Source organism: Mytilus edulis, chromosome 6, assembly GCF_963676685.1.
Source record: "Mytilus edulis chromosome 6, xbMytEdul2.2, whole genome shotgun sequence".
Taxonomy (NCBI): domain Eukaryota; kingdom Metazoa; phylum Mollusca; class Bivalvia; order Mytilida; family Mytilidae; genus Mytilus; species Mytilus edulis.
The window spans coordinates 77,602,128-77,628,559 of record NC_092349.1 but is presented as its reverse complement, the minus strand read 5'-3'; the positions used below and the strand labels follow the sequence as shown (position 1 = coordinate 77,628,559).

Sequence of the window (26,432 nt, the reverse complement as noted above, 5' to 3'; positions counted from 1 at the left end):
TAGTATTTTAATGAATCAACAAATGTGTCAATTTTTTACTGCCTAAACTATCAAAAAAAATGCAAAAAAAAGCATAAAAAGCATGTTTATCAAACAATGCGTACTAAAACAAAAATTTTGGTTTTTATAAAATCTCATTATCTTTACACAGAATCTTATGGCAAACAATAAACATTATTTGACTTTAAAGATTTTGGTTGGTGTCAATTAAATGTACAGGCAAAATTTTTGTACCTAAAATCACCCCATGAATTAATTTTAACTATGTATTGGTAAAGTCTTATTTGACATTGATAGGGGAACAGCCATATCATGCTCCTATGGCACAGCTGTTTATATATGTGTATAAAATGTTGATATGTTATCTTTAGTCTATATGCATTGTTGTTATACCTATAACTGTGATACTTTTACCGTCCATTTTGTTGTTATTTATATACTAATGTGTATTCTATTTAATACATAAAACATATCAGTCTTATACTCAAAGGATGTTAAGGGCTATTACAGGAAAATTGTATGGGAGTTTTGGACACCACTGAACCTCTCTTTTTTAATAGGTAATGGGAGTAATTGGAAAAGAAAAGAGAAGTGTCCAAACCCCAATCCTTTTTTTCCTTGAATAGTCCTTAATCATATATAATGTATTCGAGAATCACTTGTATATTTTTTAACCTTACATGAATATTACAAATATTGTTATATTGGATGAAAATAAACAAAACAAACTGTTGGTGAGTTGAATTATTTTAAATTTGTGTCCACATGAATTTAGTTTATTCAAATACAACTCTTAACCTTTACAGCCTTATTATTTAATCTTCAGCAAATTTTAATATAAAATATTTGGGACTTTGAATCATGTGAGAATTTTTGTTGCCTTAAATTTTGTGATGTTTCTTCTTGTTAATCTTTATTGTGCCTTGTACAGATAAGAAATCCTTTTTATTTAAATGTTTATAAATACTTGCAAGATGCTACCATCTCATTTGCATATATTGTACTATATACACACTTCATCAGTCTGGCACATGTTATGTATTATCAGTCACCTCAGGTTTAACTAACTCTACTCATAGACTGTGATATCTTTGTGTCATGTCATGTGATCACTGAATGGTTCTTGTGATATGTCATGTGACCACTGAAGGATTCTTGTGATATGTCATGTGATCACTGAAGGATTCTTGTAATGCCATGTGATCACTGAATTATCTTGTGATATGTCATGTGGTATCTTTGTGTCATGTCAAGTGTAATGTCATGTAATATGTCATGTGATCACTGAATGATTCATGTGATATGTCCTGTGATCACTGAAGAATACTTGTGATATGTCTTGTGATCACTGAAGAATTCTTGCCATTGTGAGGGGTAGGTAATAATGTAATGGTTTTAGGAAGAGTTAACTCCCTTAATCAAATATTTACAACCCATGCATTTTGGCCTACCAGACACAAAGGGCAAAAACTACTTGCTGATCAGCAGATGTATTTGTTTTAAACTGTATTAGTGTGTTTAATAATGGTTTCATTTAACATTTTGATTTAGTTTCTTTGTTAAAAGAAAGGAAATGAGTCATTTACTGTTCTTAGTTTATGTACCACAAGTTTTTTTACATTGCCAATTTGTGAAATAGCCACAAGCCAATAATGTCAGTTTTAAAGTTTTTGTATTAGAATTTTCACATTTGTTTTGGTTAGAATTATGATTATACAAGTTTTTGTTGTTTTTTTAATTGTTACCACAAATGTGTATTTTGTTATTTGGTTATACACAGTAGTTGCCGAATGTCACCATTGTTTTATCATCAAACATTTGTTCTAGGAAAATATTTTAAGATTTTAAAAAATTCAGAATTTGTAAAACAAAACATTTGGGATATTGAAAAGTATACTTTTTGAATTTATAAGAAGGAGACTTGTTCCCAGAGAAAACTTGTTATTGCGTTTACTTGAATTTCATCCTATGTTAAAGTGGCCATGTTCTATTGTTGTGATTTTCTGTTTAACATTGTTATGTATTGAAACATCTTTTTTTCATTTAATTGCAGCTACTTTTATAGTATGACAGTTAGAAAATAAAATATATATATAAAAATGTTTTTGTTTTTATGACAACCCAACTCTTTGAGCAGAGTGAGGGCTGTTTGCATTTATCTTTTGATGTGTTGTAATGTATGAGTGCTTCTTAAGTCTGCCAGACAACTTCTTCCTGTTTTCTGATACTTTTAATTACTAGTCAAGGTTTGCTTGTCCATTCTTGTTAAATGCTAGTTATATTATTGTGTAAGGGGTTAACTTTGTTAGAAAAAGACCCTACATTGGACATTTATAAACATGGGGACAAAAATAGTACTGTACATTAAGATACAGCTCAATTTGGACTGTACGGTGTAATGAGTAATAAAACAAAAATAGTAAACCTTACTGACTTATTGGTGTGATGTGAAATTGTTACAATTATAAAAGTATTCAAAAAGTAACATTTATGATAAGGTTATTCTGTTCCATGAGGGCTTACAAAAATTGTGTCTTAAAAGATCTTAAAAGAGCATCAATTCTCTAAATGCCTTGAATTGGCCTTGGTGTGGTCTTAGTAGTTCAACTGCTGTATCACTAGCCTGTCAGCACTGATGTTGTGAGTTAGAACCAAACACTTGGCGATGTGCTCTACTACAATCTTAATTTACAATGATAGTCATTTTTGGTGTCAAAGATCATGGTTTTCTCATGGCACTCAGGCTTCCTCCACCAATAAATTCAGGCCACCACGAAATAACCAATAGTGCTGATATCTTAATGAAATTTTCCCTGTACCCACCATTCCACAAAAGAAGTAATTTGCCATTGATTTACTCATTTAAATAATTGGGATTATTTGAACATAAGGAGAGGTGGGTATACCATGTTTACATCAAAGACAGTAAAAACACAAAATACATAAGGAGGTCAACATGCTTGTTTAACAACAGACAGGTAATCCTAATATATCTATTATAAGATTTTCAACCAATTATAAATCACCAGCAGAGAGTAGAAAAATAGAATGTAGAAAATAACATGATATGTGTCGTACACATAATTTCCAACTTCAACAATTATTGCATACACTATAAAGTTTTATGGCAGCAAAGAAATCTCAATGATTGTAATCACGGTTTTATTGTCAAAGTGAACTGACATGATATACACACAGTATTTACAATAGTAAATATACAAACATTTTACATATGATATATTTAACAGATTTTACAAAATTCTGGATATATATCAAGGTATTATATAAAATTGCAAATCACAGATACCTTTGATGGAATATATATGATATGATATTTTGAATCCCACTTATAAAATGCTATTTAAGTAAATATAATGATATACATTTTTGTTAATGTCTAATATGGCTGAAGATACATACAGTGAGTTCCATGTTTTTCATACAAACTTTTGTACTAAAACCTTGCAGGCTGACTGGTGTATTACTTTTGAGTTATGTATATGCCTTTTTTTTTAATTGAAAAGCATCTAAATACAATTTGAGACACTAATATCAAAAGTTAAATAAAAGTAAAAGTTCAAGAATCACATAGTTACAAATGCCCTTCTGATTAAGAGTATAATTTCAAATTCCTTATTATTGTTAATTCACCCGACTATATCCTTAAGAATTTATTATACTGAAACAATAGAAAATATGATATAATTTATATATTATGGTAAATAGTTCAGTATTCCATCAATTTTTGTGAAGTGTTAGGCCTTTTACCACCTGTTCTATCTAAGTTTTAATCAAATCACTATCAAATTCAAAAGACTTGTAAATTTAAAATTTTAATTTACGAAAAAACATTCTGAAAAGTTTTAAATAAAATGGACAGTAACAAGCAAGAGTAACCTATCTCATATGAAAATGTGGGACATAAATTATGCATTTTAAGATTAAACATAACAACATTTACAAATTACAATTGATATATCATGAATCCAAACTCAATAGAAATGATTACGTTCATCAAGCGTCTTAGTGATCATCATTGTGCAGGATAAACTAACTAGAGGCTCTAAAGAGCCTGTGTCGCTCACCTGGGTCTATGTGAATACCAGACAAAGGACACAGATGGATTCAAGACAAAATTGTGGTTTGGTGATGGTGATGTGTTTGTAGATCTTACTTTACTGAACATTCTTGCTGCTTACAATTATCTCTATCTATAATGAACTTGACCCAGTAGTTACAGTGGAAAATGTTAGTAAAATTTTACAAATTTTGTGAAAATTGTTAAAAAAAAATGACTATATAAAGGGCAATAACTCATTAGGGATCAATTGACCATTTTGGTCATGTTGACTTCTTTTTAGGTCTTACTTTGCTGTACATTATTGCTGTTTACAGTTTATCTCTATCTATAATAATATTCAAGATAATAACCAAAAATAGCAAAATTTCCTTAAAATTACCAATTCAGGGGCAGCAACCCAACAACAGGTTGTCTGATTCATTTGAAAATTTCAGGGCAGATAGATCTTGACCCGATAATTTTTTAACCCATGTCAGATTTGCTCTAAATGCTTTGGTTTTTGAGTTATAAGCCAAAAACTGCATTTTACCCCTATGTTCTATTTTTAGGCGTGGCGGCCATCTTGGTTAGTTGGCCGGGTCACTGGACTAATTTTATAAACTAGATACCCCAATGATGATTGTGACCAAGTCTGGATTAATTTGGCCCAGTAGTTTCAGAGGAAAAGATTTTTGTAAAAGATTACTAAGATTTACGAAAAATGGTTAAAAATTGACTATAAAGGGCAATAATCCTAAATTGGTCAACTGACCATTTTGGTCATGTTGACTTATTTGTAAATCTTACTTTGCTGAACATTATTGCTGTTTACAGTTTATCTCTATCTATAATAATATTCAAGATAATAACCAAAAACAGTAAAATTTCCTTAAAATTACCTATTCAGGGACAGCAACCCAACAACAGGTTGTCCGATTCATCTGAAAATTTCAGGGCAGATAGATTTTGACCTGATGAACAATTTTACCCCATGTCAGATTTGCTCTAAATGCTTTGGTTTTTGAGTTATAAGCCAAAAACTGCATTTTACCCCCATGTTCTATTTTTAGCCATGGCGGCCATCTTGGTTGGTTGACCGGGTCACCGGACACATTTTTTAAACTAGATACCCCAATGATGATTGTGGCCATGTTTGGTTTAATTTGGCCCAGTAGTTTCAGAGGAGAAGATTTTTCTAAAAGATGACTAAGATTTACGAAAAATGGTTAAAAATTTACTATAAAGGGCAATAACTCCTAAAGGGGTCAATTGACCATTTCGGTCATGTTGACTTATTTGTAAATCTTACTTTGCTGAACATTATTGCTGTTTACAGTTTATCTTTATCTATAATAATATTCAAGATAATAACCAAAAACAGCAAAATTTCCTTAAAATTACATATTCAGGGGGAGCAACCCAACAACGAGTTGTCTGATTCATCTGAAAATTTCAGGGCAGATAGATCTTGACCTGATAAACAATTTTACCCCTGTCAGATTTGCTCTAATTGCTTTGGTTTTTGAGTTACAGTATAAGCAAAAAACTGCATTTTACCCCTATGTTCTATTTTTAGCCATGGCGGCCATCATGGTTGGTAGGCGGGGTCACGCCACACATTTTTTAAACTAGATACCCCAATGATGATTGTGGCCAAGTTTGGTTTAATTTGGCCCAGCAGTTTCAGAGGAGAAGATTTTTTTAAAAGTTAACGACGACGGACGACGGACGACAGACGACGGACGCAAAGTGATGGGAAAAGCTCACTTGGCCCTTTGGGCCAGGTGAGCTAAAAATAATGGTTGTTCTGTAGGTACTTAATGACAATTCCCTAATGACAGCAGTGCTGATTGCCAACTTTGAGAATTCAATTTGCCAAATAATTCGTACAATATAGAATTATAGTTTTCCAACCACTCGCTCAACATTGGAATGGAAGTGACGACGCCCCTAAACGCACAAATGACGCTCACTAGAGTTTTTGACGGAAATGCATCGAACTCGAAAGTTGTCTATTGGGTGATATGACTCTTCATATGTTATTTTCATGGTTAATTTGATGGCTTCTGGACTAAAATATACACAAAATAATAATGCATTTTATCAAGTCCATGCATTGTTGTTTTTTTTGTTATTAATTTGAATATATACGTTTTAGTATGTTATAAATCAAATATAAGAATTTTAGTCAAACCACTGACCATGTATTTGACAGCTATGGGTAATGCCCCTTTGAAATTTAATACCATATTTGATTTATTTCAGCTATTCTTCTCTGACATGTACTATATTACTTGAGCATGTGTGTGAACATAAGCTACCAATTTATTAAGTTACAATTTTAAATAAGAGTCCCATAATGTTTTTGTTTCATTTATCAGACAATGAGTAACTATACAACATAGAAAAGTATTTGTGAAACTCAATTTGACATGAACATTACTATTATTTTGTTTGATGTACTGGTATGTCTCCATTTGAATTTTGTAGGTACCAGAGATCGAAACCAAATCAAATATGGTAGATGCAGGATTTCTACTTGATCATATTCAAATTTTGATTAATTAGACAATGTTTTTTGTGATCTAAGTATTATTAAAAAAATAGTTTCATTATTTAAGGAGCAACTGTAATATTTTTTTTGTATATGAAGAAATAACATAAAAAATGTGGTGCACACTGTAAATATTTGTAAGGAATATAAGAGAGAACATAAACTCAAAGGAGTCTATTGCTCACCTGTATATATACATTATAATAATTTTGATTGATGTTTTTGTAAGATTAAAAAAATAATGCTAAGGAAACTTAAACTCAATAAAATGCATTTTGACATCTCCTTTGAAACTTCCGTATAAAATTTATAAATATACAATTTTCTTTTTGAGACATGTTCGTATAAAAATATGAATGTGAGGACCAAATTGTCAGAGTATACTCAATTTCATATTACTGTGGATTCATTTATTTTCGTGGTTATCAATTTTCGTGGATTGCAGAAAACTTACATATGCATGGGTATTAACTATTTGATTTCGAGCTTTTGCCAATCTCTGTATACAAGCCTATTGAAAATATGTTTTTCGTTGAACTTTTGAATCTGTACCCATGAAACCCACGAAAATTGGTATCCAACGAATAATTATGAAACCACAGTTTGTTGGATTATATGGCACTAATCCATGCAGAATTCTTTGACTTTTTTCTCCAGTAATCTACCAAAATGTTGATAATAATGTGACACTATTTCTATGCGTAGTCAACTGCCTTTTTTCACCAGTAAAATGTAAAGTTTATTCAGATTTGTCCTCTTCATTTTGGCCGTCCAGTTGCTAAAAAATAAAATAAAACTCAAGGGTTTGTTCAACTTTAAGTATATGATGAAATATGATAAACATGATAAAATAGGTTTATCTATATAATTTGTAAAGTCAAATTATTATATACTACATTGTACTATGTGTAAATTATGTTACATTCTACAATTTTTTACAGTTCTATTAAAGCAAATACTAAGCAAATTACATGCATGTGTCCATCAGATAATCCAGCCTATCATGAAAATCTTGTAGATATATATAATAGTGAACATGTCATATTTTTCATGTCATGGTCTTTTAAGTTGACTATATGGTATGGTTATTCTCATTGTTCAAGGCCTATATTGCTTACATTGATTTCATTTGAACTGTGGTGGATAGATGTCTCATTGGCAATCATACCACATCTACTAATTTTATGAATCTATATGTTCATTAAAACATATTTTGATAAATGAATTGACAATACCAGTAAGCGATAAAAATGTTATTTTGCACTCAATAATATCTGCCTATTTATTCAAAATAGGTTCGGTATCAGTCAAAAGCGCAGTGTGCAGAAATTTCTGTGGAAAAAATATACAAGTATGACCTGTAAAGGTCAAAATCGACGTAAGAATTAATATTAATATGCACAATACTTTTATACAATTCCAAATTGTCAAGTTAGTTTTATATATGCATTGCATAACAAATTACAAAAAAGAATCCTTGCTTTAATATTTTTCTTTTGCTTTTAATAACATGATACACATTTCCTTAATAAAAAATCCACCTTACCAGGTGGTACATTTTATATGATTTGCAAAACAGGAAGTGTATGTGAGGACTATAAAGGACAGAATTGCAGGATTGTTTGCTAATAAACATGAATGTGCCAGCGATACATTTTCAAATATCTCATGAATGGACAAAAAATCATATATATTTTTTGTCCATATCAAGTTATTATAAAGCATACAACACTTGTTATATGATTCAATACAATGCTTGAGATGTCTTTTCATTACAAAGCTGAAATCAAAGCACTATTGATGTTGTGAGCCAGCCAGTGATCTGACATGATGACAAAGAACGGTATTTCAGTACGTCTTGTAATTCATTTATTATTTAAAGTAATTTCTATGATACAAATGTTTTCTTCAAAGCCCTTGTTTGAAGCTCACTTTTTTGTATTGAAAGGGGTGTAAATCATGCTCTTTGGTTAAAATTTACCTAAATTTTAAAGAATAGCTAGCAGAATTTTGTTTAAATTTAAATCTTGTATTTTTATTTTACCGCCAATCAGGAAGATTACAATAATGTAATAATTTATAAATTTGATTCATATTTGTATTGAGAACTGTATGAAAATGTTTGATTTAATTCAATCAAGTGGCTTCACTTAAAAAAACCTTTGTCAAACTAGTATACAATTTCAGTGTAAGAATACTCAACGGTAAAAAATTTCTGAAGTATAATTTCAGATTTTCTTGTATATATAAATTATCATATACTGTATTTATAGCAAATAGTCAAAAGCTTTGCATGTGCTGATGTGATGTGGATAGGAGCAGAGGAGTGTAGCCATACAGACGAAAATATAATCACTATTTAGTGATCTATATTGGATAAAGTTATTAGTACAAATGTATTACTATGTGGTCTGTCATTGTGTATTGAAGCGTCACTATGAGATATGGAGAGAAGGGGAGGAGTGTTGTCACAACCCACAACACTCTCAAGTGATCTATATTTGGTAATGTAACTGTATACCAACTTATTTTCAAGAATACATTGTTTCATGTTTTTCCCTTTCTAGTCCACTTCGCAGCTATTTAATTTCGTGTTTTTCTAATTAACTGGATGTAGGAAAGATACAAGTTTGACACATTCATGACGATTTATTTTTGCGTTATTTTTCTACTCGCTAAAGTCGCAAAAATAAGTCTTAGTATTACTATGTGGTCTGTTATTGTGTATTGAAGCTTCAGTCTGATGGGATATAGAAAGGAGGGGAGGAGTTTTGTCACAAAAGGGTGGAAAAATATCACTATCCAGTTATCTATATTGGGTAAAGTTATAAGAATTACTATGTGGTGTGTCATTGTGTATTTTAAGTTCCACTCTGATGTGATATGGAAAGGAGGGGAGGAGTGTAGCCAACCACATAAAAAGGGGGGTATACCTAATCACTATACCAGTGATGGTAAAGTTATTAGTATTACTATGTGGTCTGTCATTGTGTATTGAAGCTTCACTCTGATTTGATATGGAAATGTGAGGAGGGGGAACAAACCTAATCACTATCCAGTGATCTATATTTGGTAAAGGTTTTAGTATTACTATGTGGTCTGTTATTGTGTATTGAAGTTCCACTAACTCTGATGTGATTTGGATAGGAGGGGAGGAATGTAGCCACAAAGGGAGGAACAAACCTAATCACTATCCAGTGATCTATATTTGGTAAAGTTATTAGTATTACTATGTGGTGTATCATTGTATGTTGGAGCTCTAATCTCTTCCTCTAGTATTGGACTTCGATCAGTTACAATGGGCTGAATTGGATTGAAAACATGTAAAGATGACTAATTAATATAAAGCAACTATCAGTGGCTAATTAAAATAAAACAAATATCAGTGGCTAATTAGAATAAAACAATTATCAGTGGCTAATTAGAATAAAACAGATATCAGTGGCTAATAAGGTCAATAAATGTTAGTCAATTCAAAAGTTATATTTTCAAGTCAAGGTTTTTACAACTTTTTAGTGTACTGCCTGACTTTTGCTTGAAACAATTACCCTAAAATTAATAGATAGTTTTCCATGACATGCATGAAACGAATGATATTCATTGTACCTCAGCTAGATAAATTGACTGTTGCTTACATCCTTGTCATATAGACCAAATGGCAATCATACCACATCTCCTTACTTTTACATAGATGTTATTTATCAAAATTTCAATGGACACTAGTCATAACTTTCACACAATAAATAGCCTTTAAACACCCCTGAACCAGAGGAAGTAGCAGGTATGAATATAAAATAACTGGGTTTGGATAGTAAGCATTAATTTTGTTTTCACAGCACTCGCTACATTCTAAAAATCTTTCACTGAGCTGCAATGAGTTAAAATGCATTACCAGTTGATCAGTTTGTAGAAGTGTTTCAAACTGAAAAAGGGTTATAATATTTTTGCAATAGTTATTGTAATAGGACAAATCCTCTGATTAAACTCAGCAACATAAAACTACATCCTATGCAGAAGCAATTGAAGAATTTTAGTGAGCGCGCTCACATACCCCATGCCCACACATTGTCACTGGACAAATAAAATAACTGTTAGGAAAAAAAATGAATTATAATTTCCTGTCAATATGCACACCTACCATTTCTACGTAGGATTTCCTTATAATCTAAAAGGTTTCATGAAATTCTGTTGTGATGTTTTAGAGGAGTTTTGATGACAAACTGTTGCAGTAATACATTGGAGCAAATAAGTTCATAGGGGCGTAACTCTATAACTCCTAGAAAAAAACTGAGTCATAATTCCTGTAAATATGCACGTCTACATAGTATGTCCTTTTTATCAACACAATTTCATAGAAAGGGCATAAATCCTAGAAAAAAAACTGAATCATAATTTCCTGTCGATATGATCATCTACATAGTACATGTCCTTATTATCTATAAAGTTTCATAAAATTCTGTAGTGTGGTTTCAGAGGAGTTGCAATGACAAACTGTTGCAGTAGTATATTGAAGCAAATAAGACCAAAGGGGCGTAACTCCTAGAAAAATCAAAGAGCTGAAAGCTCTGAAAAAAATGACGCCACTGTCTCTAATATTGGGATAGTTTTTATGCAAGTCTTGATTTTCACATACCTTAATTAGTTTAACAATGCAACATGTCTCGTAAGCATATAATTGATACTTGTATATGTGTGTGTGTGAAGTGAAGGTGACAACTTGCTGTTTTTTTAAGATAAATGAATAGGTCAAGACTACCTGAATTTGTACAAATAAATACCGTAGAAAGGCTTGTATATTTCTCACTGGTACATAGTCTGAATCTGGGTCCGTTCGCGCCCCATTCACGTTTGCGCCCACTCATGTTCGCCCCCTTTCACTTTCACACCCTACATGTTCGCACCCAATCTTAATTGGTTTTGTGTTTAATAACTCTGTAAGCAAGTGTTTTCTTATAAGTATAATTGTTGTCATTGTCTCAAAATAAAGTGTTGAATAAATCTTAATCATGTTTTGGATAGGGTATTGTTAAAAATAATAATAATCCTTTCTAAATAAAGTGGTATTTTGTCAACGTTTTATTTTGTGTTGAATAACTCTTAATCATGTTTTGGTTAATGTATTGCTATAACTTTGTTTCATTGACTTGTTTCAAAATGAAGTGAGATTCTGACTATGTTTTTTTCTGTGTGTTGAATAAATTTTATCATGTTTTGGTTATAATAGTGGATTGCTATATTTTGGTTCCTATATTTTATTGCTTCGTTGTTTCAGATCAAAGGGACCAAGCTGTTAAAACAATTATCTTTTTTGTTTTTCCTTTAAAATCTTCAATGTTTTACTCATACCAAGCTATAAATACATTCAGTATTTACACCAAAGCAATTTAAAACAACAATCATGATTTTCCAATTATTCAACTTGAATTTGAATTAAAATTGGGCGCGAATGAGTAGAGTGCGAACGGACCTTGGGTGCGAACGTGTAGGGTGCGAAAGTGTATTGGGCGCGAACAGACCTGATACCACAGTCTGAACCCCCTTCTCCCACAAAATATTAAGTAAATAATCTTTTTGTTACTGTTATCAAAGGTCTAATGAAACTCAGGTAATTTCAAACATTTGTCAAAGAATTCTAGTCAAACCAGCACCTGGTTAAATTGGCACCTGGACAAATCAGCACCTGGTTAAATCGACACCTGATATAGTCAATTCGTCACCCATGTTAAATATATATTTTTAACAGTATTTTAAGCAAAAAGAGTAAAAATAAGAAAGGGGTTGCCAGAATTTTTTCAGTATTTAAGCAAAAAGAGTTAAATACTAACTTTCACATTTTTGGGTGTTCATGTACATTTTGTATATATATTTATTTTTCTCAACTAAATGACTTTTTTGTTGTATTTTTAATGTAATATATATGAGTAGTCCAAATAATTATTACGTCTGGCAAGGCTTTTTTAATTTTATTCTGGGACACCTTCCTATGACCGCAAGGCTAAGTTAATTATTTTCTGGGACGCCTTCCTAGAAAAAAAATAAAATATCCTTGCCAGACGTCATAATTATTTGGACTAATACATGAGATATTGGATATTTTTATGCATTATTTTAACCAGTTGACGCATTTTACGGGATTTTTGGTTTAATGCTGTTTAAACTTTACTGAAAAAAAACCACCTTAAATTTGCTAATTATTTGGCATGAAAGTTTGATTTATTGAAAGGGACTCATAGTTTTCCATTTTATTTTAATAATTGTCTAATTGTTAGAACAACAGTTGGGTAAGGGCTTCGTTGTTTACCTTTATACACAACAACATATTCACTTTGGTTTCCTAGTTTACCTAAATACACAACAACATATTCACTATGTACTTGGTAACAGTTATTAATTAATTGAATAGAAAATATTATAACAAATATTATTGGATGCCGAATTGACGTCAAATAGGTGCCGATTTGACTAGATGCCAATTTAACCAGGTGCCGACTTGACTTGTACGTTTCAATTCTTCTGCGATCGTTTGCGGTATTTTCTTGAGAAAACCTATTTTCCATCATCAAAGAGAAGAAGAAACTGCTTGAAAATGATTCTGGAACGCTTCATGATTGTAAAAATAAGTTTAATTCACTCAAATAACAATTTTGAAACTTGCGATGTTTAAACAGGAAGTTTCAAAAGCACGTGTAAAAGAAGAAATTAACCGGTGAGAGTTGAAATCCGTACATGACAGATATCACTATAGTACGACTTTGAAAGTAAAACAGTTCCATCCTTTTGTAAAACAGTCTTTAATATACCCATCACATTAATGTTTGAAGGGTCTTAAGCTTATTCAAACCATATAAGTCGGTATGAAACACCAAAACGGAATGAACAATAACCGATTACGTTTTGTAGTTTACAAATTCTAAACTGGTTCCCGTCAAACTACAACACTTTGTTCGAGTGTAGTGGAATACAAGCAGAAACCAGTTAGTTTGTATAGTAAATATGAAACTGAGTGTAAACTGGTTCCTGGCTGATAACTACACAATGATCATGCATAATGATAACACAAGCAGATTCCAGTTTGTATGGAAAATAGTAAATACGAAACCAAGCGCGGTAGGCAGAGAAATGTAATGAAGTTCAGGTCGGCAGTAATGGAACAATGACTGCGTCATTTTCCAAAAACCTGAATCATAATTTCCTGTTTATATGCACATCTACACAGTATGTCCTTATCATCTACAAAGTTTCATGAAACTCTGATGTGTGCTTTCAGAGGAGTTGCAATGACAAGAATAGGACTGTCTGACTGACAGAAAGACAGATGGATGGGTCAAAAACATTGTATAACAATAATAATAATACAAACAAGAATGTGTCCAAAGTACACGGATGCCCCACTTGCACTTTCCTTTTCCATGTTCCATGGACTGTAAAAATTGGGTAAGAATCTAATTTGGGATTAAAATTAGGAAGATTATACTATAGAGAACATATGTACTAAGTTTCAAGTTGATTGGACAATTTCATCAAAAACTAACTTGACCAAAAACTTTAACCTGAAACTCCCTCTTTCATTTTCTATGTTCAGTGGACCGTGAAATTGGGGTCAAAAGTCTAATTTGGCTTTAAAATTATAAAGATCATATCATATGCAACAAGTGTACTAAGTTTCAAGTTGATTGGATTTCAGCTTCATCAAAAACTACCTTGACCAAAAACTTTAACCTGAAACTCCTCTTTTCATTTTCTTTGTTTAGTGGACCGTGAAATTGGGGTCAAAAGTCTAATTTGGCTTTAAAATTAGAAAGATCATATCATAAGCAACAATTGTACTAAGTTTCAAGTTGATTGGAATTCACCTTTATCAAAAACTACCTTGACCAAAAACTTTAACCTGAACGGAGGCACACACGAACTGACGGACGCACGAACGGAGCCACAGACCAGAAAACATAATGCCCCTCTACTATCGTAGGTGGGGCATAACAAACTACAATTGCAAAAGACTTATAGAAAATATATCTTCCAATGAGTAAAACATATCTTAAAAGTACTCACTAAACAGGTACTATTGATAGTACTAAGATTCAAAATGTTGAATGAAAAGGACTTTGCATATGATTCACTTTTAGTTATTTGATGTCTTTTTGTTGTTATACATCAATGATGGTGATCATGAAGGATTGATTTTCAACAAAAAAATAACAGAATCCTTTAATTATTCTTCTTCCCTCAAATTTGTTTATCAGAAAAGTTACGCAGTCTTCTGCGGCTGAGTTTTCTTTAATAAACTATGAAACTATGAAAAGTATACAGGCAAAATTCGCTTTTAAAATATTAACTATCCCAGCTCATCAGGAAGCCGATGCCTCATTTTTAACTTACCCACTTCATTAATTACTCCTGCCTTACTTCTTGACCTACCTACCCCATGCCTTATTTTTTAACCTTCCCATATCATCAAGTAGCACCTGCCTTATTTAATGGTGTACTGGATGTAGAAATATCAACCAGTATAATTGTAAGCTATTGGTCACTAATACCCCACTTTTAGAGCTTAGTAAATAAAAGAAATATAAATCTGAAAACACTTAATAAGGTAATGTATGTTCACATGAAGCCTGATATCAAATTTTAGGGAGCCTTAGCTATGAAATTACATTGAAGGTATCAAACACATACAAACTTCTGAAAAAAATCTATAAAGTTAAAAGTACACAAAGTAGGTCACAGTGACTTACTTTGTCTAGTGTCTTATCTGATAAAAAATGTATTAAAATACCTTATAAGCGTCATCTCCAACCACTTGCAAGTATTTCTTATCTTTGTAAAGACTTCTAGCCTTCAGGAAATATAATACCACTATATCACAAACAACTGTAGCCTAAAACAAAATAGACAACATATTTAAATGAAACCCCTGTGGTCAAAAGTCACCTTAGAAATGTATAAACAGGATAAAATATGTCCTTTTCTATTTCAGTGAATTTAATATTTTTTCGACATTTTATACAGTATATTGCATATCTTAGAATTAAATATTGCTGTAATTTATTTCAGTGTATGCTTTCCATGTTTCTTAATTTCTATAAATTGAGTTTTTCATATTAAATGAGTCAAATGCCATATTACTGGAAATCAGTATGTTGTCTGTAATGACAGTATCCTAAAGTTGCTCTTAGGTAAAACTTTCCATGATTTATGTTTGTATTAATACCAGTTGAGCATTTAACTGTTGTCAAAGAAATATGTCTAGCTTTTTGTCATTTAAATGGTATAATGCAAATGTTTAATTGAAAATGTCAATATTTTAAAACATATAAACTCTACAAAATAGACCATGAATATAGGGGGGTCAGCCAAATAATTGCCATGGAAATGATATGTGCCAATGCTAATACATTTACATACCAAATGTCATCAACCTTCTGTAAATAGTTCCCCTTAAACTGACTTTAATGATCAAAAACTTACACATGTAATCTAAGCATAAGTTTTGACAATAGACCACAATTGAGGGGTTCAGGTCAAAATATGATATATGCCAATGCTAATACAACTGCATGCAAAATATCCCTGACTTATCATAAGTGGTTAGCTTTAAACTGACCTAATCGCAAATCAAATGCATTTTACATTGTTGGCGCCAAAACAGACAACAGCTATTAAAGTCGAAGTAAGACAAAGATGGAACATACTACTATTTATCTTCAGTAAACAAAATAATTCATATGGGAATATCTTCAGAGGGGTCTCATTTGGAATTCTCTCAAAAAAGAAAGCAATTCTTTCCCATATCAGAAAAATAAATTAATGTTACCAGAGCCATGTTAAGTGTCAATCCCTCATCCCTCATAAAAAAAAATCGATCTGGAATTCCCCCAAAAAATTTAGGCCCCAATCCTGAAAAAAGGTCCTTCCAATGATCTTTTATGACTTTAAAAAGACACCCAACAATGCTATCATTTACTATCACCCACTGCAAGCACTAAATTTTAATAGAAGATATCTGGCCATATGATCAGTTTAATTTAGACTTCTAATCACTTTAAAACCATTGAGATAAATTTTGCCTTCTAAAAAGTCTGTACTTTAATTTTGTAATGGATAGCTAGACCTCTTGGTCTACAATGTTTTGTAATATTACAGTTTAAGATACTTACTATACTCAGTAAAGCCAATCCACTGCCAACATTGATCATAAAAGGCTCAAAATTAAATTTACCAGCTTCCCCGGTCACAGAAAGGATGAATTTAATACCATAGGCTTTAAATAATGTCCTGAACTCTACATCATTTTCCTTATAATACTTAGCATATCTGTAAATAGATCAAAATATCACAGACCAAGGCAGAATTGGACAGTTACTAGACTGCCTTGGCTACATCAATGAACAATTGGTAGTGCTCAACATTTTCAACATTTTTGCCCTGTCAGTCATGGGAGTATTTCTCTATTTATTACTGTTTTCAAAATATCTCAAAAACTTGCATTTTACCCCATTTTACTGTTGGTCATCTTAGTTGGTGAGTGGTGTCATCAAACACATTTTAAAACTAGATACCCAGACAATGATTGTGGCAGACTTTTGTTTAACTTGGCCCAGTAGTTTCAGAGAAGAAGATTTTTGTAATAATTAAAGGACAATGATGTCAAACAATGAGGAAAAAATCTCACTTGGCAATGTAAGTGCCTGAAAACTAAAAAAAAGAATATGAGAAGAAATTTTGTGTGCCTCAACATGTACGTTTATAGAAGAAGAGTTCATTTCATATTGTCACCTATCACATGACTAGAGAGCCGTGGTGCATCAGACTACTAACCCAAAGGTTCCTGATTTCGATTCCCATTCCGCGATGAAAATTTCAGGGACTGAATTTTCGGCTCTCCCTTGACACCATTTGCAAGTATGGTCTTGAGGAAACAATGATAGTCCGTCGGAAGGGGAATGTTATATCTCTTGCACGTTAAAGACACCCTTGTAGATTTCGAAAACGAGCAGGCTAATGCTGCTGCAAGGTAGCACTCACACCGGCAAAGTGGAAAGGGATTAATATAAGTTGCAAAACTTGTTTCCCAATCCACTATAAATAAATACGTTTAAACTATTATTACTGTGGATTCATAAATTTTTGTTGGTACCAAATTTCATGTATTCAAGAATATTTTTATTTTTTTGTATGTTTTCATGGTTTTACAAGTCTATATAGAAAACTGGTACTCCCTTAAACATTTATATTTATGGTCCCCCTGAACCAAAGAAATCCACAAAAATGAATCAACAGTATAAACAATAAAGTACCTGAAGTTATATCCTTTAGATATTTTATAATCAGAGCTATCGAGACGTCTGAATTTGTATTTAGGAACACATTCAGAAACACTGAGATCTAAATTACAGTTCCACTGTATCTGAATTTCTATTACGCCACCCTAAAAAATGAAAAAACATGGAAAATTCCTAAATTGACAGCAATATTAATGTAATAAGTTGTCAAGTATAAGCCTAAGAAAGGATTAATGGCATGAATGAAAAAATATTTGCAAGTCATAAACATTTCAGTATATCATAACATCACTTTTGGTTGTAACATTTTTTTTGTGATAGAGACAGCTATAGCTGGTTCTTTTGTACTTGTACATTTTTTTGTGCCACAAAAAAACATGCATATAACTAGCTTTGACCGCAGAGGTCGAACCCTAAACAGTTGGGGCAAGTATGGACACAACATGCTTTGAATTTGGATTGTGTTTAAAAAGTTGACACAGCATAGGTTTCTGACACAGAATGAATGTGGTCTAATGAACTTAAATTTTTATTTTGTTTTGCTTTTGAGCCATACACCTTGCTGTTGAATAATAATCCCCTAAAAAAATATATTTGAAGAAATTCTTTTTATTTTCAGAAATCAGAAATGAGAAAAATTGTAACACCCCTCCGCCATTTTTTTTTCACCTCCCCCTTGCCCTTATTTGAAAAATAATCTCAATACAAATTTCTAATGGAGTTTGCAACAAAAACTAAACATTTAAATAAATCATAAAATATCAAAATATAAAATGACATACAGTCATGGTTTAAACTAATTTTAATTAATAGTAACTTCTAAAATTTTTTTTATAGCTAATCATCTCAAGACAATCATCATTTCTTAAAACATAATTTTCAAGCAGTGTAAGGGAGGTAATCAAACATATATAACAGAATTCTTTGAATGGAATTGGATTACCTCCCTTACACTATTTTAAAATTGTCTAAATTGTCCCTTAACCAGAAAAACCCTTGTTTTTCCCCTTTTTTGCCCCTAATTGCTAAATGATTTGAGCCATAACCATCTCTTTGTGGTATGAAAACTTGTGGTATAATTTCAGAGAGATTTTTACACTTAAACATAACATTATAAACTACAAAAACACTTATTTAGGTCCCGTTTTTGGCCCCTCATTCCTAAACCTTTGGTACCATTACCCCAAAAATCAGTCCCAACCTTGTATGGTTATAAACATTGTGTAAAATTTTCATTGATTTCTATTTACTTATACTAAAGTTATTATTTGGAAACCATCTGTCTTCGAATGACGCTGCCCCTGCCACCGCCATGATACTAATATACGACCAAAATAAATTTAATTTTTGTGAGGTCATATATATAAAAAAGTGTCCTTTTTTACTTATAATATTGATATTACTGTAGTTTTCTTCTGTATTGATTTTAGAAACTTTTGTAATTTTTCATAATTGCATCTTATAACTTTTCCCGGTCTACATCTTTCTGCTCAATTCTCCAGAAAATCATGTTCCAGGGCTAAAATTTACTTGTTACTATGTGTCCGGTTGTCAGATTATTTTGCTGTGTTGACCACCTTCAGATGGCCTTCTCATCTTGATAAGGGTTGTTGTCTCTTTGGGACATTCCCTATTTTCATTCTCAATTTTGGTAAACGTATTTATCGTTTATGACTGTTTGTCAGTTGTAAGAATTTTGTATCTATTAATAGTCAACAATTTACAATTTATAATTTTGAGTCACGTTTTATAGCCATTTAAATAATCAACAGTTACTTTGAAAGGCCATCATTGATGTATCATTCATCCTCAGTTAGGTAACAACTGACCATTTACAAAAATTTTTTAAAGATTCATTTGTCCAGTTTTCTCTTTTGAGGATCAACAGTAGCCATGTTTAGTGACAGTTTAGGTTAGGGAGAAATAAAGTTTAAAAGTATATTGTATTGAAATAAAACATTACCAAGAGTGCCATTTCTTTGTAGCTACTTCCTGTTAGAGAAACAATATCATTCAGTATGAAAATTGGACAATACTGATCAGCTGGGTGGTTTAGATTAAATCGACAACTCGCCAACATTGAATCATTAAAGAAATCTAAAAGGTTTCTCCTGAAAAGACATGAATCAATTAATAAAACTGAGCAGGCATATTTTTTTTTAAATTTCACGATAATTTGAAAACTCTCCCTGGAAGCAAATTTGAAGAAGGATCTAAACAAAGAATCAGTTATTATCAGAAATTAGACCATGTACAAAACATCCATATCTAATAGAGCATGCTAAGAAATGGCTGACCTTAGTAATGTCTTACCTGCAAAATGTTAAAAAGTATACTTTAATAAAAATAAAATGTGTGCATCATGTATAGGGATACACAAGTACAAAGCCACACCACACAGGCAAAATAATAGCATAATAACAAGAATGCACTATGGACTATTTAAGCCAAAGTAATATGTATATATATATATATATATATGTGGTTCCTGTTAGATGCACAGAAAATTATGTAGTTTAGAAAATTAATTTCTGTTTCTTTCTTAAAAAAATCAAGACAAGATCTATACCATTACGGGTGCTTGTTCAAAAACTCAAATAAATTTCTTTAAGTAAGAAACAAATATAAAAATGGGTCTGACAGTAACCACAAGTATATTTTATTTTGGCCTATATGTCCCATGACCCTTTGCTTCAAACATGTCTACCTCTTTAGCCATAGCTGCATAATTTTCTCCAGCTTCCCTAACAATGGTTTCTAAACGTAATATAGGACAATCTTTAGAATTGGAACCATAGTTACATGTCTGGAAAAACTCGTCTGAAGCATTGTCTGGTAAATTTCTCCTGTTGATATGTAAAACTTATATTGTTAAGTATTTGTGGACTTCACTTTCTAAATTTTTGTATAAACTTATTATCATGATTATCTAACAAACAGTTGATATTCTAAATAAAAAGACAAAACAGTTGAGAAGAAGTAATAGGAAGAATAAAGTAACAAACAGACGTAGCATTCAAAACTCACTAAATGATACACCCTTCTCTTGTATTCTTTAATATACAGACCTTAACATAGAAGACAAATAATTCAACCTAATTCACAACATACTTTACATTATTGAACATCAATAATACCAAGCATCATTCATTTCCCTTAATGCATTCAAAAATAGGACTATGAATATTATTCAAACTATTCACCTTGACCTTGCAGATAAAAATAACAATGTTGGGCAATAATATTATAGGGTTATTGCATGAATATTGGGAAATATTGTCCTGAGTAGAATTTTATATTGCACGAGCTTGCGAGTGCAATATATGTTCTACGAGGGACAATATTCACCAATATTCATGCAATTACCCTTTTATTGTATAACAATATGAACATGATGAAAGTAAAAATTGATTTTGACTAAGATTTTGATGTTGATGACATCATGAATTTTGAAGATTTGTTGCACTAGTGCAATATTAGAATTTATTGCATGCTCCCTTTTGGTTACTTTCTATGGGTAATATTGTATTGCTATGCAATAATATAGGGTTATTGCATGAATATTGGGGAATATTGTCCCGAGTAGAATTTTATATTGCACGAGCTTGCGAGTGCAATTTATGTTCTACGAGGGACAATATTCCCCAATATTCATGCAATAACCCTTTTATTGTATAGAAATATAATATTTGAAAGTAAAAATTGGTGTAAACTAAGATTTTGTCGTTGATGACGTCATGAATTTTGAAGATTTATTGCACTAGTGCAATATTAGAATTTATTGCACGCTAACTTTTGGTTACTTTCAGTGGGTAATATTATATTGCTATGCAATAATATCAATTTCTATTAACAACTTTCAAAGCATACATATTTGAATATATAAGGAGGTAAAGTTGAAATATATACGGCTACGGCTCTTTAAATAAAGTCATTTCTTATTTACATACTAAGGTAATCTATGCCTGGGATAAGAAAATCCTTAGTATTTCGAATAATTCATACTGCTGCACACAGTAAATTTATAAAAATGACCATATAATTGATATTGATGTCAACACCCACTACTGGGCTGGTGAAACACTGAGGGACAAAACATCCACCAGCAGTGGCATTGACCCAGTGGTGTAAATAGTTATCAAATAGTAAATAGGTAAGCAAGTATAATTAATATCCTTTAAGTACATTCAAAAGTTCTGAGTCTAACACAACTTTGGGCATTTTATTATGGGGATGTAGAGAGAAGGTTGTGAAGGAGACAGACATGTCAACCTAATTTGTGACACACTCTATCACAATGTGCCAGAAAATAACCAAACATCATTAACATATAAAAAGACATTTCGGTTGCAGGATTTTCTTGCTACGTTGAAAACCCATCAGTGTCCTTCGGCTGATGTCTGCTCTTTGGTACATAAATTAGGCTGTTAGTTATCTCGTTTGAATTCTCTTACCTAAATGTCATATCAAATATTAAATAGCTGACTATGCAGTTTGGGCTTATGCTCATGGTTGTAGGCTGTATTGTGACCTGCAGTTGTTAATTTTTGTAGTAGATAGTAGTCTTACCTCTTCACTTTAAACTTAGGAAACTGTATATTGTTTTTGATAAACACTGTAAAATCTTTTGATCCTAGAAGTGCTGGTGGGTCAGGTCTGAAAGAAATCAGACAAAAAAATCATTATCAAGAACATAAAAGAGGTCAAACTGTGTTGTGCAAGAATCTATAAAATATTTTGGGATGCTATGAATAACAAAGAAGCTAAATTCATTCAATATAGCAACTAATTACATAACAATTAATTATGTAATAATTATGTCAAAATGAAATTATCACAATTTGAAAGATTAATCCTTCGTCTTTCTTTTGGTACCTCATTTATAAAATTTAAAGAAGGATGAGTGGAATTACCTCAGTTTAAAGATGTCTGATTGGGGATGAAAAATCTTTGTATTATGCTAACTTAAGTGTGATGCAAAAAATAAAATTTACGCTTTAGCAGCACCATTCTCTACAGGACACCATGCTCGTATCAAACAAAGTCCAGCAGTAGTATTACATTCTCCTGTTAATACACCTAATGAAAAAAATAATTTGAAGGTTATTAGTTTTGTGCAATTAATCCTGTACACAGTACATTATTGCATATTTTCATATAAGTATCAAAATTAAGGAAATAAGTTATTTTTACAAATACATTTTGCTTCGTCAACAATACTATAACATTTGTAGGTCATGGAGCAAAAGCCAATTTCAATTGCAGTAGTGATCATGTGAGCTTATTTATTATGGTTTTTATTTCTCAATACCTGGAATGTATGAAAATGTGATGATTGAAGCCACACTATATTTACAGCCTGTTAAAAATGTTAATTACATTGCATAGAAAAGAGATCACAGATATGTGCCACGGTTCTTCCAGTTTTGAATATGTGAGGAAACCTGACATACTTTCTGACAGAACTTTGTTCACAATAACTTTACATGCCATTTGGCTGAGAGCACATTTTTAAAATTATGAAAAAGAGCATGAGTGGAAGATGACACTTGTCAAATTGTACAACTGTCAATGACTGTTAACAATTTGTGATGCTGATGTTAAATTTGATATTTTTCTTTATTAAAGGCTACTGATAATTAAACTTTGGGATCTTTTTTTTTTAGATTTTTGCAAAAACATGATCATTATTTTAGTAAGTAAGGACCAATCATCATTACCAGAAAGTTATAATAATTCCCCAAAAATGACGATAAAATAATTGGCAATGTAAATGTATTTCTCATTTGAAGATTTTCAAAAGCAGGACTTTATTGTTAAATTTAGCGATTAGTTCCACAATGTTTAGACCTAAAAAAAAGAATTTATCAACTTCAGGACAAAGCACTTTTCATTCATACAAATCATTTTCATAGACTTTTCCTGCTGGACACTGACTAGATGTATTACAATTAGAACCTTATACCTTTACTTACCATTTCCAGCTGGAAGGACTTTTCCTGTCGGACATTGACTGGATGTCGTACAGTTAGAACCTAACACCTTAGGATCCTAAAATATAAACACTATCTCTGTTTGAATCAGTACATACATTAAACATTTTGGTCTGTAACAAATGCAAACACCATCGTTTTGGTGAAAACTTTTGTAAATTGTATAAAACAATGTAAATGTTCTTCTTTGGATATGCAGACTATTCCTATCATAAGTATTTTAACTTAAGACAATAACACATTCTAGAATATCTAAAATATTTAGTATATGGGTTGTAAGCATTGGGTTTTTCTAAAATGAGAGAATGATTTTTAGTTTCATGTTTGTATTTTTCCTCCCTTATCTTTTCTTTGAACATATTGAAATTGTTATAAAATATATGTAACAATATCCTGGAAATGAAAAATATAAATAATGTTATGATTGTATATTTGTACTATTATAAATCTGAACTTGAATGTAGAATTGTGAACAAATCAATGAATCAAAGTACATATAGGTCATAGTATTTCGATAAGACTGTTTAGATTTCCACAAATCTTATAATCAACAATGAAGTTTGAAAACCAAACAAAGCGACTATCATGACTATAAATTATTCTAAATCAGTGTAGCCCTCCTCCTGTAATATAATAATAACTAATCTATGCTCTGTTGCATACCAAATAATATTGTATTATATTCGATGGTTTCTGAGAACTGGCCAGGGTATCCTTCGCCCCACTTTTACTCCAATATTCCCCATTTACTTTGTTTATATGAACAATATGCAATGTGTATGCAGTAATAACTTACCTCAATGCAAATACCTATCGTCTGTTTAGGTGTTTCTATCAAATTTGTTATTACAAAAAATGCATTATTCTCCTGAAAATAAAAAATGAATTAAATAATATCATGAACATAAAAAAATGTTTAACGCAGGGTTACATTTCATCTTCAAACTTACTTATAACACTGTCTAGATTTATTGAATGTGCCAAGTTTGATGAAATTCAGACATTGTGCAAACATTTTATTAAACATAATTCATGTGTAAGGAATAAATATTAACATTCAACAACTATAACCTCAGTATAACCCTTTTAAGACGTTTTAACTGACCCTCACTCACAGTGTGCTTGATGTGAAAACATGTTGTATGTTATTTAGGTATCAGGCAGGGTATATAATGTGACATTACCAGGTTAGAGTTTATATTCCCTTAGCCAAAGTTATGTTTGACTTTACCTAAAACAATGCAGACTAAACACTTCTGTTATGTTTGACTTTACCTTAAACAATGCAAACTAAACACTTTAGTTATGTTTGACTTTACCTTAAACAATGCAGACTAAACACTTTATTTATGTTTGACTTTACCTCAAACAATGCAGACTAAACAATTCAGTTATGTTTGACTTTACCTTAAGGTGTAACACCACTAATTCAGGCCCGGCCAGAAAGCACATACCAGAAAGTAGTACATATTTAACACAAAATAGTTCCTACGCATGAGTGTAACTTTCAAAATATGTAGAATATTTAGGTATTTTTGGTATCAAATGAAAGCTGAAGGACTGGTGATCATTGTAAAACACTTTTGGACTTTTGATTTTGAATATTAAAAAAAATGCACCAAATTTTAAAAAGAGGGTACATTTTGTCTGTTTGTCAGATCTGAAGTACCTGTTTCGGTACATCCAAAGTTCCGGGAACCAGTTCTTTCTTATATGCAATTAAAGGTATGTTGATTTTTTCAGTACAAGACACCATAAAGTGTTGCTTTGAAATGCAATGATTGCCACTTTGTTTGAACTTAAAACAAAAGAGGTGTGCCTACTTGAAACGGAGGAATTTAACATAGAAAGCAATGGGACCATGAATTAGTGGTGTACTTCCTATTACAGAGAATCATCAGAAATCCAATTTTTAGAAGTTGTACCTATTCCAATGAAAATAAGTCAAATTTGATGTCAGTAATCATGTTTAATCATCTTTTTTTGGTGAAACATCCTGTTTATGGGAAATTTAAGCTCTTGAATTGGCATACACAAGTATTTTAGCCTTTTATGGTCATATAACATGCATGCAGTTAAGACTTGACTCCAAGTTCTTATTTTTGCATTTTTTGTGATTGAAATCAATAAAACATGTATTTTATGACTTGTATATGGTACAAAATAGCTCTTGGTCAAAATAATCTTATGATTTTTCAAGTTTTTTGTGTTTCATATGGTAGCCTTTTACAATCTAGGCAAATGGTATACACTAATATAAGAATTCTAAAAGCTCACTGTACATGCAATTTTGAACCAGTTTAGCAAGTTATCTAGCTGAGAGATATAAAAATTGCTCTTAATAATCTATGTTTTACCACAGAATTATGGTTTATACAAAAAAAAGCCCTTTTCCAATTTAAAGAAAAAAGGGGGGACAATTTTCTCATTTATGTCTTAAGTTTGGACTAATATATTTTTATTTGATGAAGAACCTCTGATTAAAATATGACTATTGGTAAGCACATAGCTTTCCTAATAGAAATTAATAAATAAAACAATGA

The 26,432-nt window shown here is 31.4% G+C and overlaps 1 protein-coding gene across 9 annotated transcripts in view; it reads right to left on the bottom strand.

Annotated features, from left to right (window-relative positions):
* Positions 1–3,145: 3,145 nt before the first annotated feature.
* LOC139528497 (P2X purinoceptor 4-like) overlaps positions 3,146–26,432 on the bottom strand; it is a 29,657-nt gene continuing 6,370 nt past the window's right edge. The window contains exons 3-13 of one of the 9 annotated variants that reach the window (XM_071324507.1): positions 24,686–24,757; positions 23,872–23,947; positions 22,891–22,975; positions 22,466–22,552; positions 20,604–20,742; positions 17,912–18,042; positions 16,772–16,928; positions 15,391–15,492; positions 10,507–10,536; positions 5,886–7,392; positions 3,146–4,022 (exon numbers count right to left, since the gene is read on the bottom strand). In XM_071324507.1, the coding sequence (XP_071180608.1) occupies positions 7,354–7,392; positions 10,507–10,536; positions 15,391–15,492; positions 16,772–16,928; positions 17,912–18,042; positions 20,604–20,742; positions 22,466–22,552; positions 22,891–22,975; positions 23,872–23,947; positions 24,686–24,757 (918 nt within the window). In that variant the 3' untranslated portion in view covers positions 3,146–4,022; positions 5,886–7,353. Of the gene's footprint in view, positions 4,212–5,885; positions 7,393–9,797; positions 9,918–10,506; positions 10,537–15,390; positions 15,493–16,771; positions 16,929–17,911; positions 18,043–19,859; positions 20,008–20,603; positions 20,743–22,465; positions 22,553–22,890; positions 22,976–23,871; positions 23,948–24,685; positions 24,758–26,432 lie in introns of those variants that run through there. The other 8 variants (XM_071324506.1, XM_071324505.1, XM_071324511.1 and 5 more) reach the window with 8 other exon arrangements.